This window comes from Oryx dammah, unplaced genomic scaffold (genome assembly GCF_014754425.2).
Source record: "Oryx dammah isolate SB20612 unplaced genomic scaffold, SCBI_Odam_1.1 HiC_scaffold_29, whole genome shotgun sequence".
Classification (NCBI taxonomy): Eukaryota; Metazoa; Chordata; class Mammalia; order Artiodactyla; family Bovidae; genus Oryx; species Oryx dammah.
In genome coordinates, this window is record NW_024070213.1 from 16,395,940 (window position 1) to 16,411,903 (window position 15,964).

Here is a 15,964-nt window from a genome sequence, read left to right on the forward strand (position 1 = left end):
CTGGTCACATCTCATTGCCCCCAAGAAGCTCCATCCCTCCAACCTCACCCCATCCCCGAGGCTTTGCCACACACCCACAGCCTCCCCCCTCACCTCCGCCACACACCCCTAGGCCCCCTAGACTTCTCCAGCCTCCCCCATAACGGCCCGCGCCCCCCTCCCTACCTAGCCCTCTTCCGCGCCAGGACCGCGGGCTCCCCGCATTCCGCCTCGGCGCACCCCTCCCCGCGCCCCGGGCCCCTCGGCTTCGGTCTCGGCCAGCTCGCGCGGCGCCTCCCCCTCTCCGGATCCCCTCCCCCTCGCCGCTCGCCTCGCGCTCCCTCCCTCGCGGCTCCCTCCCGGCCCCTCTCTCCTCCGTTCCTCCGCGCTCCCTCCTTCTCCCTCTTCCTCTCTTCTCCCATCCCCCTCTCCCAAGCTCCCTCCCTTCGCCGTTCGCTTTCCTGTGCGAATCGCCGGACGCGCCGCCCAGCCCGCCCGCCCGCAGCCCCGCATCGGGCAGGGGCCTGGGGCCGGGACCCGTTTCGGGGGTACCGGCGGCCTCGGGGAGGGGCCAGGAAGGGGCGAGGGAGACGACCGCCGGGCAGGGGCGGAGGCCGCGGGCGGAGGCCGCCTAAGGGGGTCGGGGATCGCGGCGGTGAGGGCTGCGCCGGGGGGGCGCGGGCGGTGGGCGGGAGGCGGCGGGTCGCAGCCGCTCGGAGAGCCGGCTGGGCCGCGGGGGCGGACGGCGGCGCGGTGGGGGCGAGTGGCGCGGCCCGGGCGTTCCGGGTGGCCGGGGGAGGAGGCGGCGGGCCTGGGGAGGGGCCGAGCGAGAGCAGGGATCGGGATTTGCTCCGGAGGCCGGCGGGAGACCGGGGCCAGGTGGGGTAAGAGGGGGGATGGGGGCCGCCCTCCTGGGGGGTCGGGGCCGCCGCCGCCGCCGTCGCGGCGGCGACTGAAGCCGGGAAGAGGAGAGGGGGGCGGGGGAGCGGCCGCCGCCGCCCCCCGGAGGCGCCGGAACCCCGAATCCGCTTGGAGCCAGCCAGCCGTCCCGAGCTACAACCAGGTAAGCCCTGCTGCCGCCTGGGCCTCGGGCCCGCCGGGGTTCTGGTCCGCGGCTCCCCACCCCCACCCTCCCCAGTTCCCCCTCCCGCAGCCGCCGCCGCCTCCATTTGTTATTTTTCCGATCTGGTCCCCCACTGCGGGCAGTGCCCGGCTTGAGGCTAGGGGCTCAAGGGGTGGGGCCGGCCCCCGAGGAGGGAAGGGGGTCGGGGCACTTGGAGGATCTGGAAGGTAGGGGGAGGTGGGAGGTTCTCAGGAGGAGGGCCAATGGGGCAGGAGGGTAGGCAGGACCCCGAGACCCAAAGAACCCCGAGGTGGGAGTTTGGTGGAGGAAAAACGGGGTGCCCGGGAGGGGGCTTTGGGCGAAGGTAAAAAGGAATGGAGAGATGGCAGCGAGGTGGAGCATGAGGACTCCAGGAGAACCCCCAAAGGCCCAGACCCGGGTGTCAGAGCCCGGGGTTCGGGGTGCCAGGTATAGAAGGAAGGTGGGAAATGGGGAAGGGGTGTGGTAGGTAGATAGAAAGGGTTTGTAGCTGATTGAGGGAGGAGATTGGAACCTGGGGAAACCTGGACTCGCTCCGATAGGGCCGCCTTTGAGAAGAAAAACCCGGCGTATTCCCGGGTGGAAGTGGGAAGGTGATGCCTTTGTGACTCAGTTTTCTTTCCCCAACTCCGGGTGACCTTTTTCCAATGCCAGGCGTAGGTACTTCTTGGAGAGGGGCATGTTGGGGCCCAGGAGTGTCGTTCCTCCTGCAAGTGATGAGGAAGACAGGACCCCTGGAGGGAGACTTGGGGGGAAACGGTTTCTGGGAGGGTGGACTGGAGCGAACTGGGCAATCTTACGGGCACTCCAAACAAGTTGTGACCCCCACCCACAAATCCCCAGAGCACCCACTGCCCCTCTAGCTGTGGTTTCTTTAAGAGGGGGTGGATCCTTCATTACTGTTTTGTGCTCAAAGATTTCCCTTTGTGCATGCACTTCTCTCTACTGGGGTAGGTACTCTTTAAGTGCCATAGGAGGACTGGAGTTGCTTTGGCAACTGGAGGGGGAGTAGCTGACAGATGGACCCCTGGGATGGACTCTTGAGGGGTAGGGTCTGCCATTTTGTTGCCATGGCAATGATCCAGTGGGATGTCCAAGAGATGGGGGCTCAGAATCTTGACGGGGGCCTCAGCCTTTTACTGTGTCTTTGGGACTCTTGGCTGAGTTCTGGGGGATGTTTCTGGTGTTGCTGGTGGAGAGGAGGTTCCTCGGGGCCTCCACCAGCCTCCATCCAGCTGTCTTTGGGAACAAGCAGACATATTTCATGCAGGTCATGTGTGTTTCTTCAAATCCTTCCTCTTAGGCATGGTGGGAGGATAGAAATGCTCCTGATCCTAGTTATACCACCCTTGGCAGTTCGTTATTAGAGACTTAAAAAAATATATTATTTAATTTTATTTTTGGCTGCGCTGGGTCTTCTTTGTGGTGCGCGGGCTCTTTTTCCTGTACATGGGCTTTCTTGAGTTGCAGTGTGCCCGCTTCTTGTTGCTGCTGGCTTCTCTTGTTGTGGAGCACGGGCTCTAGGGTGCTCAGGCTCAGTAGTTGTGGCATACGAAGCTTAGTTGCCCCACAACATGTGGGATCTTAGTTCCCAGACCAGGGATCAAACCTGTGTCCTCTGCATTGGCAGGCAGATTCTTAACCACTGGACCACCAGGCAAGTCCCGGGACTTCTTGTATACAGTAGTCCTTTTGCTTCTTTGTGCAGGTTTTTCTCCCTTTTCTTAAACTTGAGTCTTCTTTCCCAGATATCCCTTTTCCTCTTTCCCAGACTGTCTCCGTAGTGACCCTTTCCCTCAGCCAGCCTTCGACCTTCTATTTCTCCCACCTTGTAAGCATGGCTAGGCCCTCCATGAAGAGTGGCCCAGGGGAGAGGGCTGTGGAACAGCTGGTGTGGTGGGCTTCAGGACCGGAGCCAGGAGACGTGGTTCCTGGTCTAGTCCTGGCTGCACCTCTGAGTAACTGTCACCTTGGGCAAGTCACTTCTCTTTCTTTGAGCCCTGGCCTCACTGACGAAGGGTCACAGATAAGATGGTATCTGAGGTCCCAGTGACAACTGTAGATCCTCAAGCTTAGGCCCTGTCTTGTTATCTGCTGGTCTGGGCTGCATTGTTATCTAGGACTGGTTTGTTAGTCTGGAAGTTCTGGAACGATGGTGGGGGCTGGGCCTACGTTCCTGAAATTTACCCTGCAAGCCCATCCTAGAAAGCCTTGTGCCTCGAGTGTATTCCTTCTGACCTCTTAACATTTCTCCCTTAATTTCTTTTCCTGTTCTTACCTAGAGACTCTTTTTCCCTTATTTTTCATGTTTCCACCTCCCCAGTCTGGCCTTTATAATTTTACTTTTGCAGTAAGGTGCTGAAGGTGAAGGTGCTTAGTTTTTTTTTTTTGCAGACACACAGTAGGTGCTTTATAAATTGGAATTACAGTGACAGACTACTAGAGCAGGAAGGAGGGTAGTTAGCTCAGCTTGTAGGTGCTAAAACAGGCTCCTGGTTCAGGAATGTATGTATAACCCAACCCTATCTCTTTCTGCCACTCCTCCTCCCCAGGGTCACCTACCCTTTTATGACTGCTTTCTTCTTCAGAGCTACCCATTGCTAATTTTATCAGATTTCAACTGATTAAAAGTTGAGGTGGGGGAGGGGCACCCTGGGCTTGCTGTTCTTCAGGTACCTCCATTCCTGCCTTTCCCTGACTCACCTACGGTGAAGATGGTTCTGTGATAGGAAGACAAGTACCCTCCTTTATAGGGGCTGCCAAAAGACACACCAGTCACTATCATCTCTCTTGTGCTTTCGTTAAGATTATTTCCCCCTTTTGCTATGTTGCGTTTTGGTGGGGGTGGGTTGACAATATTAGAAAATCAATTTACACAGCAGCTCAAAAATGTGGTAATAATTGTAGTGGAAGAGAAATGGCTGGAAGACTGGGCAGAGCATCACTTGTAAGCTCAGGCCTGGGCTCTGACCCAGCTATTTTGTGACTTCAAGTAGATTTTTAGTAAGTTTCCTGGAAAAGTTAGGCTCACCCCTCACTGCATGCCTCAGGAGGATTCAGTGGAGGTGAGTGAGAAGGAATTACTCTGTATTCCTTGGGAAAATACACTATAGAATGTGGAAACGCTGTTTCCATAGCCAGGGCTTTCAGCTCAGAGTAGGTGGCTAAGCCTGCTCCATTCCCACCAAGGCCAGCAGCACTTCATTCGAGAAGACTTGCTAGTCAGTGGGTTTAAAGGTCAGTAGTAAAAAGAGACCAGAACACCCGTATGTACAGGACATTGCAAGCGATATAGAAAGGAAGAAGACAGTAAGAAAACAGTATTTTGGGGACTTTCCTGGTGGTCCAGTGGTTAAGAATTTGCCTGCCAATGCAGAGGACGCAGGTTCAACCCCTGGTCCGGGAAGATCCCCCATGCCGTGGAGCAACTAGACCTGTGAACCACAGCTATTGAGCCTCTGCTCCAAGAGAAGCCAATGTGACAAGAAGCCGGGGCACAACAGCCCTCCTGAGGCAACCAAAAATAAATAAAAAGAAGATAGTATTTTTGCTCTCATCAGATCTTATGGTAAGTAACATGGAGAGATGTGACACTTAGCAGGAAACACAAGTGGAAATGAAAATTGCTGACTATGTAAATATGGATATATAAGGAAATATATAGATGTATATAGATTGGCTATGAGGAGCTGGGAGCCCCTGTCTAAACCAGATGGGAGGGCAGGCTTACTTATATATAAACTCAATGTTTGCTCAGTGATCTCCACTGATTTGGTTGGTAAAGTGAAAGCTCTGAGTTTTCCTCCAGGCTTAGGGGACCTAAGCACTGGAGTTGGGGCTTATGAGACTCAGAATTGAAGTTCAGCACTTTGGGGACACCTCAGTTTGGTCTTGGCATTGGTAGGGCTGCGCGCCTTTGCACTGTTGAATGGGACATTGTTCTCCCACCTACTCTAATGTGAAGAAAGATTCTTTTCATATCTCTGAGACTGATCTAGGCCTTCTGAGAATTCTCACCAACTTCTGATGAGAGTATAGCTAACACTGAAAAAAGAGCATGCGCTTGGAAGTCAGGGGGCTGGGGCTTGATTCTGGCACTGTCTCTAGCTCCTCACTGTGTACTCATCACGTGAAGTTGGGCAAGTCACAATCACAATCTTTGATCCTCAGTCTCCTCACCTATATAATGGGAATATTAAGACTACCTCCTTTATAGGGTTGGGCTTCCCTGGTGGCTCAGCTGGTAAAGAATCCACCTGCAATGTGGGAAATATGGGTTCGACCCCTGGATTGGGAAGATCCCCTGGAGAAGGGAATGGCTACCCACTCCAGTATTCTGGCCTGGAGAATTCCCTGGACTGTATAGACCATGGGGTCGCAAAGAATCAGACATGACTGAACGAATTTCACTTTCAGGGATGGTTGTAAATATGAAATGAAATTGGGCAACTAAGGGCTTGACATAAGGCACTCAATAAATCAGCTTATATTTCGGGTACATCTCTTTGTGCTCCTTTTGTAAGGCTCTGTGGAATTTCGTGTGCGCATATATTTCCAAGGGGGAAGTAGTGTGATCTCCTGAATTGGGGCGGATAGAAACATCTGCGCTTTCTGCCTTCCCGAGAGATGAAGGGTATGACATTGCCCTCACTTACAGACAGCTGGAGCGGCCCATGGGCAAGCGAGCAGTGTGTCATGGCCGGGCTGCCCACTCAGCCCCTTGACAAGTGCAGCAGTACCCTCTTCAGACTCTGTTCTCCAGTTTGGAGACTCTGATGGTCTTTTTCCAACAGGCTTCACTGCAGACAGAACCTGCAAGTTCCAGGTGCTGAAAACTCGGAGAGCCTGCTTCTTGCTTCCCAGGCCGTAGCTGGGGGGAACTTAGGGTGAAGCAGAGAAGTTTCTGTATCCAGCTGCCCGGGCAGAGGAGAATGGGGTCTCCACAGCCTGAAGAATGAAGACACGACAGAATAAAGACTCAGTGAGTAGGGGCTAAAATGAAAGACAGAGGGCCACGGTCAGGGAAGATTCTGGCTTGTCCCAGTGCCCCGCTCACCCCGGCCACCCTCCTCGACTCTTTCCTCCCTCCTTGCTTCCTCCCCAGACAGCCGAGCCTGGCTTTCAACCCCATCCTTCCACGACAGCCACTGGAGGGGAATAGAAAGAAGGCACAGGATGCGGTGAGGTGTGATGTAGAAAACCGCATCATCTGCTCACTTCCTTGTCCCTCAGATGTCAATGAGGAGTGGACGGAAGAAAGAGGCCCCCGGGCCCCGGGAAGAGCTGAGACCGAGGGGCCGGGCCTCCCCTGGCGGGGTCAGCACGTCCAGCAGCGATGGCAAAGCCGAGAAGTCTAGGCAGACGGCCAAGGTATTCTGTCCCCACGTCCTGCCACAGGATACCCGGGCACTGGGGCTGACGGTGTATGTGTGTGCTGGGGGGAGCTTCCTGTCTGGCTGAGGGCACTGGTGGAAGTACAAGATAGGAATTTTCTTTCTAACAGAAAGCCCGAATAGAGGAAGCCTCCACCCCAAAGGTCAGCAAGCAGGGCCGGAGTGAAGAGATCTCAGAGAGTGAAAGTGAGGAGACCAACGCACCAAAAAAGACCAAAACTGAGGTGGGAGACCCTTGTCACCATCATGACCCATTTTCTTGACATTCTTTCACCCAAACTTTCTTTCACTCACAATTCTTACTTTAATTTTGTCTGCAATATGAGAGAAGTGTCTTATCCGAGTGCTTATGGAAGTGGCCTGTCTGGATGTCAGTCAGATCTTTAGGGCTCTGGCCAGAGTGTCAGGTGACCAGGCAGTGCCAAAGAGGAATGGGTAGAGCATGGGGGATTCTAGCCTCTCCCTTTCTAGGGCCTGGTTTTCAGGCAGGGTTTGGGGAGGAGATCCAGGGTGAGAAGTCTCAGTAGGAGGAACAAGTAAGTCATAAAGAGCATGCAGAAGCGGTCTTTTTAAGAACCAGTGGTTTCTGGGATGTTTAATTAGAAGGGTGGATGAGATAAGAGGATGGCAGATGGGCTGGTGGAAGATACGGATTTGGGTTCAGCTGTGGAATGGGAGGAGATGCTAGAGATGGATGCCTGAGGAAGGAACTGGGTTTGCCCTGAGGGAACTCGAATGCCTGCTAGGGAGCAGCAGAGAGACTGTGAGAGTGGAGGATCCCCAGAAGGCCAGGTGGTGGGCTTGAGCAAGAGTACTCTTCCCGTTGTGGGGCAGTGGTGTGCTGTGGATGGGAGATCATTCTGTGCCAGCGAGGCCCCAAATCCAGGGGAGGCAGGAAAAGCAAAGGCCACCATGGCTCTCCCTCTTGTGTAGCAGGAGCTGCCCCGGCCCCAGTCTCCCTCCGATCTGGACAGTCTGGATGGGCGGAGCCTCAATGACGATGGCAGCAGCGACCCCAGGGACATCGACCAGGACAACCGGAGCACGTCTCCTAGCATCTACAGCCCTGGAAGCGTGGAGAATGACTCCGACTCGTCTTCTGGCCTGTCCCAGGGCCCAGCCCGCCCCTATCACCCACCTCCACTCTTCCCTCCCTCCCCTCCACCGCCTGACAGCACCCCCCGACAACCAGAGCCTGGCTTTGAACCCCACCCTTCTGTGACACCCACTGGATATCATGCTCCCATGGAGCCCCCCACATCTCGGATGTTCCAGGCTCCTCCAGGGGCTCCTCCCCCTCATCCACAGCTCTACCCTGGGGGGTCTGGTGGGGGGGTTTTGTCTGGACCCTCACTGGGTCCCAAGGGGGGTGGGGCTGCCTCTTCCGTGGGGGCCCCTAGTGGGGGTAAGCAGCACCCCCCACCCACCACCCCCATTTCAGTATCGAGCTCTGGGGCTGGTGGTGCTCCCTCAACGAAGCCGCCTAACACTCCAGTCGGTGGTGGAAGCCTATCGTCTGCACCACCACCAGCTTCCTTCCCCCACGTGACACCGAACCTGCCTCCCCCACCTGCCCTTCGACCCCTTAACAATGCATCGGCCTCTCCTCCTGGCCTGGGGGCCCAGCCACTACCTGGGCATCTCCCCTCCCCCCATGCCATGGGGCAGAGCATGGGTGGACTTCCTCCTGGCCCAGAGAAGGGCCCCACTCTTGCTCCTTCACCCCATCCTCTGCCCCCTGCGTCCTCTTCAGCCCCTGCCCCCCCAATGAGGTATCCTTACTCATCCTCTACTAGCAGCTCTGCAGCAGCCGCCTCTTCCAGTTCTTCTGCCTCTGCCTCCCAGTACCCCGCTTCCCAGGCACTGCCCAGTTATCCCCACTCCTTCCCTCCCCCGACCAGTCTCTCTGTCTCCAATCAGCCCCCCAAGTATACGCAGCCTTCTCTCCCATCCCAGGCTGTGTGGAGCCAGGGTCCCCCCCCACCTCCTCCCTATGGCCGCCTCTTAGCCAACAGCAGTGCCCACCCAGGTCCCTTCCCTCCTTCAGCTGGAGGCCAGTCCACAGCCCACCCATCAGCCCCAACACATCACCACCACCACCAGCAACAGCAACAGCAGCAGCAACCACCACCACATCATGGGGGCTCTGGGCCCCCTCCCCCTGGAGCATATCCTCACCCCCTGGAGAGCAGTGGTTCCCACCATGCACACCCCTATGCCATGTCTCCCTCCCTGGGGTCTCTGAGACCCTATCCTCCAGGGCCAGCACACCTGCCCCCACCTCACAGCCAGGTGTCCTACAGCCAAGCAGGTCCCAATGGACCCCCAGCCTCCTCTTCTTCCAATTCCTCTTCCTCCTCTCAAGGGCCCTACCCGGGTTCACACCCCTCTCCTTCCCAGGGCCCCCCAGGGGCGCCCTACCCCTTTCCACCGGTGCCTCCGGTCACCACTTCCTCGGCCACACTTTCCACGGTCATTGCCACAGTGGCTTCCTCGCCAGCAGGCTACAAGACAGCCTCCCCACCTGGGCCCCCGCCGTATGGCAAGCGAGCCCCGTCCCCAGGGGCCTACAAAACAGCCACTCCACCTGGATACAAGCCGGGGTCGCCGCCCTCCTTCCGAACGGGGACCCCACCGGGCTACCGAGGCGCCTCGCCGCCCGCAGGCCCAGGGACCTTCAAGCCGGGGTCGCCCACCGTGGGGCCCGGGCCGCTGCCGCCTGCGGGGCCCTCCGGTCTGTCATCCCTGCCCGCACCGCCTGCGGCCGCCGCCTCTGGGCCGCCCCTGAGCGCCACGCAGATCAAACAGGAGCCGGCGGAGGAATATGAGACCCCCGAGAGCCCGGTGCCCCCGGCCCGCAGCCCCTCGCCTCCTCCCAAGGTGGTAGATGTGCCCAGCCACGCCAGCCAGTCGGCCAGGTGAGTGCCGGGGCGAGGGTTGGGGGTGGCGGGCGCGGGATGGGCCCCGCGTTCGAGTAATGCTTTTCAAAGTACTCCAGGCCCTGCTCTCGGCCGCCGGTGCGGGTACTGCTCGCAGGGGCTGAGCGCACGCTACCTCGGCGCCCGGCAGGTTCAACAAACACCTGGACCGCGGCTTTAACTCGTGCGCGCGCAGCGATCTGTACTTCGTGCCGCTGGAGGGCTCCAAGCTGGCCAAGAAACGGGCAGACCTGGTAGAGAAGGTGCGGCGCGAGGCCGAGCAGCGCGCGCGCGAAGAAAAGGAGCGCGAGCGCGAGCGGGAGCGCGAGAAGGAGCGGGAGCGCGAGAAGGAGCGCGAGCTGGAACGCAGCGTGGTGAGTGCGTCACTGTGCGCGCCTCCCGCCTCGGGGCCGCCCTCTACGCGACTCAGGGAGGTTCGAGGGGGTGGGGCCATGCGCCACCTGTCGGACAGGAGGAGCCATGGCATCCCAGGAAATGGAGTCCAGAGGATTCCAGCGGCAGGAATTGCATCCCTGGGCTGAAGAAAGGCAAGCTCAGGTCAGAGTACCCGTGGATCGTAGGAAGAGCATCTCTCTGTAGACGAGAAGGGGCAGGGAAATCCCTGGTAGGCCGAGTTACAGTAAGCTGAGGCTTTAGGCATTCAGGTGCTGAGACAAATTAGCAGCTGAGGACCTGGACCTGCCTTGTTGACCCCGTGTCTACCTGTGTCCCACAGAAGTTGGCTCAGGAGGGCCGTGCTCCAGTGGAGTGCCCATCTCTCGGCCCAGTGCCCCATCGCCCTCCGTTTGAGCCGGGCAGTGCTGTGGCTACAGTGCCCCCTTACCTGGGCCCCGACACTCCAGCCCTACGCACCCTCAGCGAATACGCCCGGCCCCACGTGATGTCTCCTGGCAATCGCAACCATCCGTTCTACGTGCCCCTGGGGGCAGTGGACCCGGGGCTCCTGGGTTACAATGTCCCGGCCTTGTACAGCAGTGACCCAGCAGCTCGGGAGAGGGAGCGGGAAGCCCGTGAACGAGACCTGCGTGACCGCCTCAAGCCTGGCTTTGAGGTGAAGCCCAGCGAGCTGGAGCCCTTACATGGGGTCCCTGGGCCAGGCCTGGATCCCTTTCCGCGACACGGGGGCCTGGCTCTGCAGCCTGGCCCCCCGGGCTTGCACCCTTTCCCCTTCCATCCGAGCCTGGGGCCCCTGGAAAGAGAACGTCTAGCGCTGGCAGCTGGGCCCGCCCTGCGGCCTGACATGTCCTACGCGGAGCGCCTGGCGGCTGAGAGGCAGCACGCAGAAAGGGTGGCCGCCCTGGGCAATGACCCGCTGGCGCGGCTGCAGATGCTCAACGTGACCCCCCATCACCACCAGCACTCTCACATCCACTCTCACCTGCACCTCCACCAGCAGGATGCCATCCACGCAGGTGAGACTCCCTCATCCTTGGCCAGGCCCTTTGAGATCACCTTGCATCCTGGCAGGTCATCGGGCACTTCTGTTGCTCAGGCCTGGACTTCCCACTCCACGTCTGGCCTGAGCCGCTCTGCTGAGATTGCTGCCCTGGTCTTTGCCTCCCCAGCCTGTCTCCTCCTACCCCAGCCCTACTGCAGAGACCCTGCCTCACACCCTAGCCCCATTCAGGTCTGGCGTCTCCCCCCACACCCCATGGTAGAAGCCGGAGGTGGGAACCTTTAAAGGAGTGTCACCTTCTTCCCCTCACAGCCTCTGTCCCTGAGCCCTTCTCATAACTATTTCCTTGCTCCTCTGGGTTCAGCTCTATTGTTTCTTGCCATCTTCTCCATCCAGGCAGAGGTGTTTCATGTTCCTCTCTGAATCTATAGATCTGTGACCTTCTAGAAAGCCCTGTGGCTCAGGTTGTGGGATCACAAGTGACAATGAGCTTTACTCACAATGAGTCTTTCTACTATTTTTCTAATTGTCAGAACACTGCCCCCTCTAGCCTTCCAGTCACATTCATTCCAGGCTCCTTGTGCTCTCTAAGTTCTTCCCTGTCTCATTTCCTAAACTTCCTTTTCTCTTCCATCTCCTCTTGGTAGTCCACTCCCTATTCCTCAGGTCCTTCTGAGAACTGGAATCTCCTGTCCTCTGCCATCCGTCCGTCTGTCCCTCCTGCAGTAGGGCCTTTCCCTGTCCATCTCCCAGACCCCTAGCCCCTCCATTGTGCCTTTTTGATTCACTGGATCGCCCTGTGTTTGATCGTCCCCCTCTCTTCCCAGGCATGGAGCCCCTCACCCAAATGCATGGTTTTCCCCAAACCTGCCTTCCGGTGACACCTTCCTCTTCTCCACCCTCCAGCCTCTGCCTCGGTGCACCCTCTCATTGACCCCCTGGCCTCAGGGTCTCACCTTACCCGGATCCCCTACCCAGCTGGGACCCTCCCCAACCCCCTTCTTCCTCACCCTCTGCACGAGAACGAAGTTCTTCGTCACCAGCTCTTTGGTAAGGATGGAGGTTGGGGGTGGGGACGGTCTCTGGAGAGAAAGAATGGAGGAAGTTAGGTGCTGGAATTAGTCTGATTGGGCTTGGGGAGAGATGAGGAGGTGGCGGGAGGAACTGGGAATGGAAGCTGGACGGCTGAGGCCCTGGCTGAGAGGCACAGATGTTAGGGTCAGGCTCAGAGGCCTGGATCCTAACCACCTTGGCAGCTTGCAGGACCAGCTGTCACCTAAGTTGATTAGTTGCGGTTCCTCTGTATGTACAGTGTCTGGCCACCTGAGTACCCCATCACTCATGTGGCCCCTGCCCTTCCTGCCCACAGCTGCTCCATACCGGGACCTGCCAGCCTCCCTCTCTGCCCCGATGTCGGCGGCTCACCAGCTGCAGGCCATGCACGCACAGTCGGCTGAGTTGCAGCGACTTGCGCTGGAGCAGCAGCAGTGGCTGCACGCCCATCACCCACTGCACAGTGTGCCGCTGCCTGCCCAGGAGGACTACTACAGGTACCACAGGGTGCCTGGAACCCACCGGAAGGGACCCGGCGGAGGGGATGCACCCCAGCCCGCCAGGGGTGGGTGTGGCCCCCGCGGGAGGGCACCCATCCTCAGTGAGCGGGCAGGGTCAGGATGGACCTCAGTCTGTCTCCCCCCCACCCCCTATTCTGCCCGCTCTCCCCCCAGTCATCTGAAGAAGGAAAGCGACAAGCCGCTGTAGGACCTGCGATCGAGAGAGCACCATGCCCCTGCCTCTGGACCAAGGAGGCCTCCCTCCCCACCTGCCACTCAGAGCCTCTGGGGTGCGGCTTAGGCCCTGGGCCTCGGGCCTCTGGGCAGGAAGGAGGAAGGGACAGATGCAAGGCCGAGGCTCTTGTGGTGGGGAGGGGGTGGGTGGGGGCAGAAAGCGCACAGTATCTTGGACCGGGTCCCTCTCCCTTGGCCCCCGACTTTCTTCCTCCCCCACGTCCAACCCACCCCTCCCCGCCCCGTGGCCGCTGCCCGCCCCCCACCCCTCACCCCTGGTGTGATTATTTCATCTGTTAGCTGTGGCTGTTTTGCGTAGCATCGTGTGCCGCCCCTGCCCCTCCCCAGCCGTCCCCCCAACCCCCGTGTGCGCACCCTCACTGCAATGTATGACCCTTGCCCCCCCACATTAATAATTTATATATATAAATATCTATATGACGCTCTTTAAAGAACATCCCAAACGAAACCAACCAAACAAAAACATCCTCACGACTCCCCAGGAAGATGTCTGTGGCTGTTTCTTTGTGGGCTGTGGGGCGTGGGTGGGGGTGTGGGTCTCTGCGCAGTGACACCTCGAGAGAAAGCCGTGCGACCTCCCAGAGACCAGCCCGGAAGTGGGTAGGGACCCTGGCGAGTTGGAGAGGGGACTCACAAAGAACCCGGGGTCCTGGAGCCCTGGCTCCACCATAAGGGGGTGCCCAAGGCTGGGCAGTCAGGATGCTGGCGGCCCAGGACAGCTCTAGGGAACTACGCAGACTCGGGAGGCGTTTCTGCCACTGGTCCCACAGCTAGGAGTCTCCGGGGACCCGAATCATTTCGGTTGAGTAGCTAGAAATGGTGATACAGAGGAGGTGCAGGGGGCGTGGCTGCAATAAGTTTCGAACCCAGGTGTCTTAACCACCCTAAGGTTGCGGGGAGAGGGAGTGGGGGGGACAATTTCAAACGCCCAGAAGGGAAGGGAAATTAGAGGGCGTCAGCTCACACCTCGACGCAAGACCATTTTAGGAAAGCGCGGGAGCCGCCGAGCTCTTTTGCGGCGAAGCCCTGTCTGCGTTCTTAAAAACTAAAGGGGGCGTGACTGGCTTCCTCCTTAGCCAATCGGCATCGGGTTATTTGCATAGGCCCACATCCAACGTTCACAAACCCTAGCCGCGAAGGATTTAAGAGAGTTCCTTAGACCACTGTCTCCCCCTCCGAAAGTCGCAGTGTGTCTCGTTATCTGTAGAGCAGTAGGAGCTAGCAACCGGCCGTCGGGGCTCACCCTCACTGTCAGCGGGGTTGGTGGCTATGCCGCGCGCTCTCCGGTTGCTACTCCCGCAGTGTTACAGCTCTTTTAGAATTTGTCTAGCAGGCTTTCCGGTTCGTACCGGAAAGCCCCTCCCATACTCGTCGTTCTCAACAATAGAATAATATTTGGGTGGGAAACTGTTGTTTTCTGTTGATGCGGGTTTTATTTTTTTGGTCTACGTGTTCCCCAATTGCTGGCGGAGAAGATCAGGGGGGTTGGGACTCTTGTCTGGAAGTTTCCGGCTCTGTCTGATGTAGCTTCCCGTTCGCCTCCCGTCTGCGCCGGGAAGGCCGCGCTAGGAGCTGGTTCATTTCTTGCCAGCTTGTTGTTGCCACACGTGCATCTTTTGTCCCATGGCGTCCGCCTCGGCTCAGTCCGCGGCCCTGAGCGCCGAGCAGGCCAAGGGTGAGAAGCCTCCCATTTGCCGGGTGGGCTCCTTTCTCGAGAAGGGCGCTGGGCGAGAGGTGTGACTGCATTCGCTGGGAAGTGGGGGCGCGCGGGACCATCCTCTCTTGAGGGGCCTCCTTGCCCTTAGTGAGGAATTCGGGGGCCGAACTTATCGGGTTGTTACGGCTTCAGTTCACTAATCCGCTGCCCTTTTCCTTGCGCTGTCGGCCGCTCGGGTCGGCCGGACTCGGATGCCCACTCGCGGCGGCGACTGCGCACAGTGGTCCTGGCCGAGGTGATCCAAGCGTTCTCGGCGCCGGAGAATGCCGTTCGCATGGACGAGGCTCGGGACAACGCGTGTAACGACATGGGCAAAATGCTGCAATTCGTGCTGCCCGTAGCCACGCAGATTCAGCAGGAGGTTATTAAAGCCTACGGCTTCAGCTGCGATGGGGAAGGTGGGTCGGACGGGGGTTGGCGGTGAACTGGGTCGAGGAAAGGACGATGGATCTGTTGGGTTCCTGAGCCGTCGTCCCCTTTCTCGCCACACGGCGGCAGCCACAGTCTAACAGTGTTGGCGCTCAGAGCCCAGGGTCTGCTGTGATCTTGAGCCGAGAGGTTCTTAAGTGCATGTTGTCGTTACCATTAATTATACTGTTATTCCGTTTTAAGATGAGAAATCAGGCTCTGCTAGTAAACCAATGATGGAGGCCACAGGAGAACGTCCTATGAGTCCCATTTTGATGGCTTTTAGTGAAATGTCTATGTGACCACACATTTCTGCAGCACCACCCCCCCCCAAAAAAAAGTGTTTCAGCTAATCTGAGGGCTGGCTAATCTGAGGGTTCAGTTTCTTGGGTGAGATAACCGAGTTCTCCAAGAGTGTTTATTGATCCCACCCAGCTGGCCATGATCCTCCTGTGTCCTGGTTATAGACTGGCGATCTTGTTCTGGTGGGTACACATCCTTTGGGCTCTTGTGACTAAACTACTAAAATGGTTAATCTGATCCTGGGAAGCACACTGCTTTGGGATGTTTTCATTCACTGCATCCCATCCGGTCGTGCCTGGTGTAGACCAGGAAATAGTTTATCCGGACCATGCAGGGCATTGCCTGGGTCTTGTTTTGAAGACAGCTACCTGGCCAGAGGGGAAGCAGCCATCCACTCCAGCTCAGGCTGCTCCCTCCTGCCATCTTGGGCACATCCGTCCCCTGTGGATGTGGACTGAAGCTTCGTTCCCCTTTGCAGGTGTTCTTAAGTTTGCACGCCTTGTTAAGTCTTACGAAGCCCAGGATCCCGAGATTGCCAGCCTGTCGGGGAAGCTGAAGGCTCTGTTCCTGCCGCCCATGACCCTGCCGCCCCATGGGCCTGCTTCGGGTGGCAGCGTGGCCGCCTCCTGAGGACTGGCCCTCCCGTTAACACTGCTGGGGAAGGGAAGACCTAATTGTACTGCAGGATAATAAATGTGCCTGTGACTTAGTGTTGACGTCTGTTTTTTGTGACCCTGACAATCTCTACGTCCCGCCTGATTCCCTCTTGCCTTTCAGGCTGTCCCATTTCCCTTTCCAGATCTTTCCTGTGTTCCTTCAGGGCTGGACCAGCTCCAGGGCAGAGAGCAGAGTGGGAGGATGGGCCAGCCCCTCAACCCCCCTGGGTGGGGTGGCCTGCACAGCCTTCACCCTCTTTGAG

At 58.1% G+C, this 15,964-nt stretch overlaps 2 protein-coding genes, 1 long non-coding RNA gene and 1 other non-coding gene across 6 annotated transcripts; 3 read left to right on the forward strand and 1 right to left on the reverse strand.

Moving 5' to 3' along the window:
- The first annotated feature begins 742 nt into the window (after positions 1 to 742).
- ATN1 (atrophin 1) lies at positions 743 to 13,102 on the forward strand. 3 transcript variants are annotated; one of them, XM_040235042.1, is made up of 10 exons: positions 743 to 1,042; positions 5,875 to 6,062; positions 6,314 to 6,451; positions 6,585 to 6,698; positions 7,411 to 9,392; positions 9,544 to 9,766; positions 10,129 to 10,825; positions 11,716 to 11,859; positions 12,179 to 12,359; positions 12,537 to 13,102. In XM_040235042.1, the coding sequence occupies exons 2-10, from the start codon at positions 6,036 to 6,038 to the stop codon at positions 12,568 to 12,570; spliced, it is 3,540 nt and encodes a 1,179-aa protein (XP_040090976.1). In that variant the 5' UTR covers positions 743 to 1,042; positions 5,875 to 6,035; the 3' UTR covers positions 12,571 to 13,102. The 3 variants fall into 3 exon arrangements, with proteins under 3 accessions (XP_040090976.1, XP_040090974.1, XP_040090975.1); XM_040235040.1 differs by having other exon boundaries at positions 899 to 1,042; positions 7,408 to 9,392; XM_040235041.1 differs by lacking the exon at positions 743 to 1,042 and adding an exon at positions 4,462 to 4,649 and having other exon boundaries at positions 7,408 to 9,392.
- Positions 7,040 to 9,780, reverse strand: LOC120858746. The gene is made up of 2 exons (XR_005719938.1): positions 9,529 to 9,780; positions 7,040 to 7,540 (listed from the first exon to the last, which is right to left on the reverse strand). It is a non-coding gene; the product is annotated as an uncharacterized LOC120858746 (long non-coding RNA).
- An 811-nt stretch (positions 13,103 to 13,913) lies between the features above and the next one.
- Positions 13,914 to 15,755, forward strand: CUNH12orf57 (chromosome unknown C12orf57 homolog). Its single transcript, XM_040235043.1, has 3 exons — positions 13,914 to 14,292; positions 14,556 to 14,732; positions 15,524 to 15,755. The coding sequence occupies exons 1-3, from the start codon at positions 14,241 to 14,243 to the stop codon at positions 15,673 to 15,675; spliced, it is 381 nt and encodes a 126-aa protein (XP_040090977.1). The 5' UTR covers positions 13,914 to 14,240; the 3' UTR covers positions 15,676 to 15,755.
- Positions 13,917 to 13,978, forward strand: LOC120858957. The gene has a single exon (XR_005719983.1). It is a non-coding gene; the product is annotated as a U7 small nuclear RNA (small nuclear RNA).
- Positions 15,756 to 15,964: the final 209 nt, after the last annotated feature.

Coding starts and splice junctions, on each gene's coding strand:
- ATN1 (XM_040235040.1), top strand. CDS start 6,036: ATGAAGACACGACAGAATAAAGACTCA. Junction 6,699..7,407: donor CAAAAAAGACCAAAACTGAG/GTGGGAGACCCT, acceptor CCTCTTGTGTAG/CAGGAGCTGCCCCGGCCCCA. Junction 9,767..10,128: donor GCGAGCTGGAACGCAGCGTG/GTGAGTGCGTCA, acceptor TGTGTCCCACAG/AAGTTGGCTCAGGAGGGCCG.
- CUNH12orf57 (XM_040235043.1), top strand. CDS start 14,241: ATGGCGTCCGCCTCGGCTCAGTCCGCGGCCCTGAGCGCCGAGCAGGCC. Junction 14,293..14,555: donor GAGCGCCGAGCAGGCCAAGG/GTGAGAAGCCTC, acceptor GACTGCGCACAG/TGGTCCTGGCCGAGGTGATC. Junction 14,733..15,523: donor CTTCAGCTGCGATGGGGAAG/GTGGGTCGGACG, acceptor TCCCCTTTGCAG/GTGTTCTTAAGTTTGCACGC.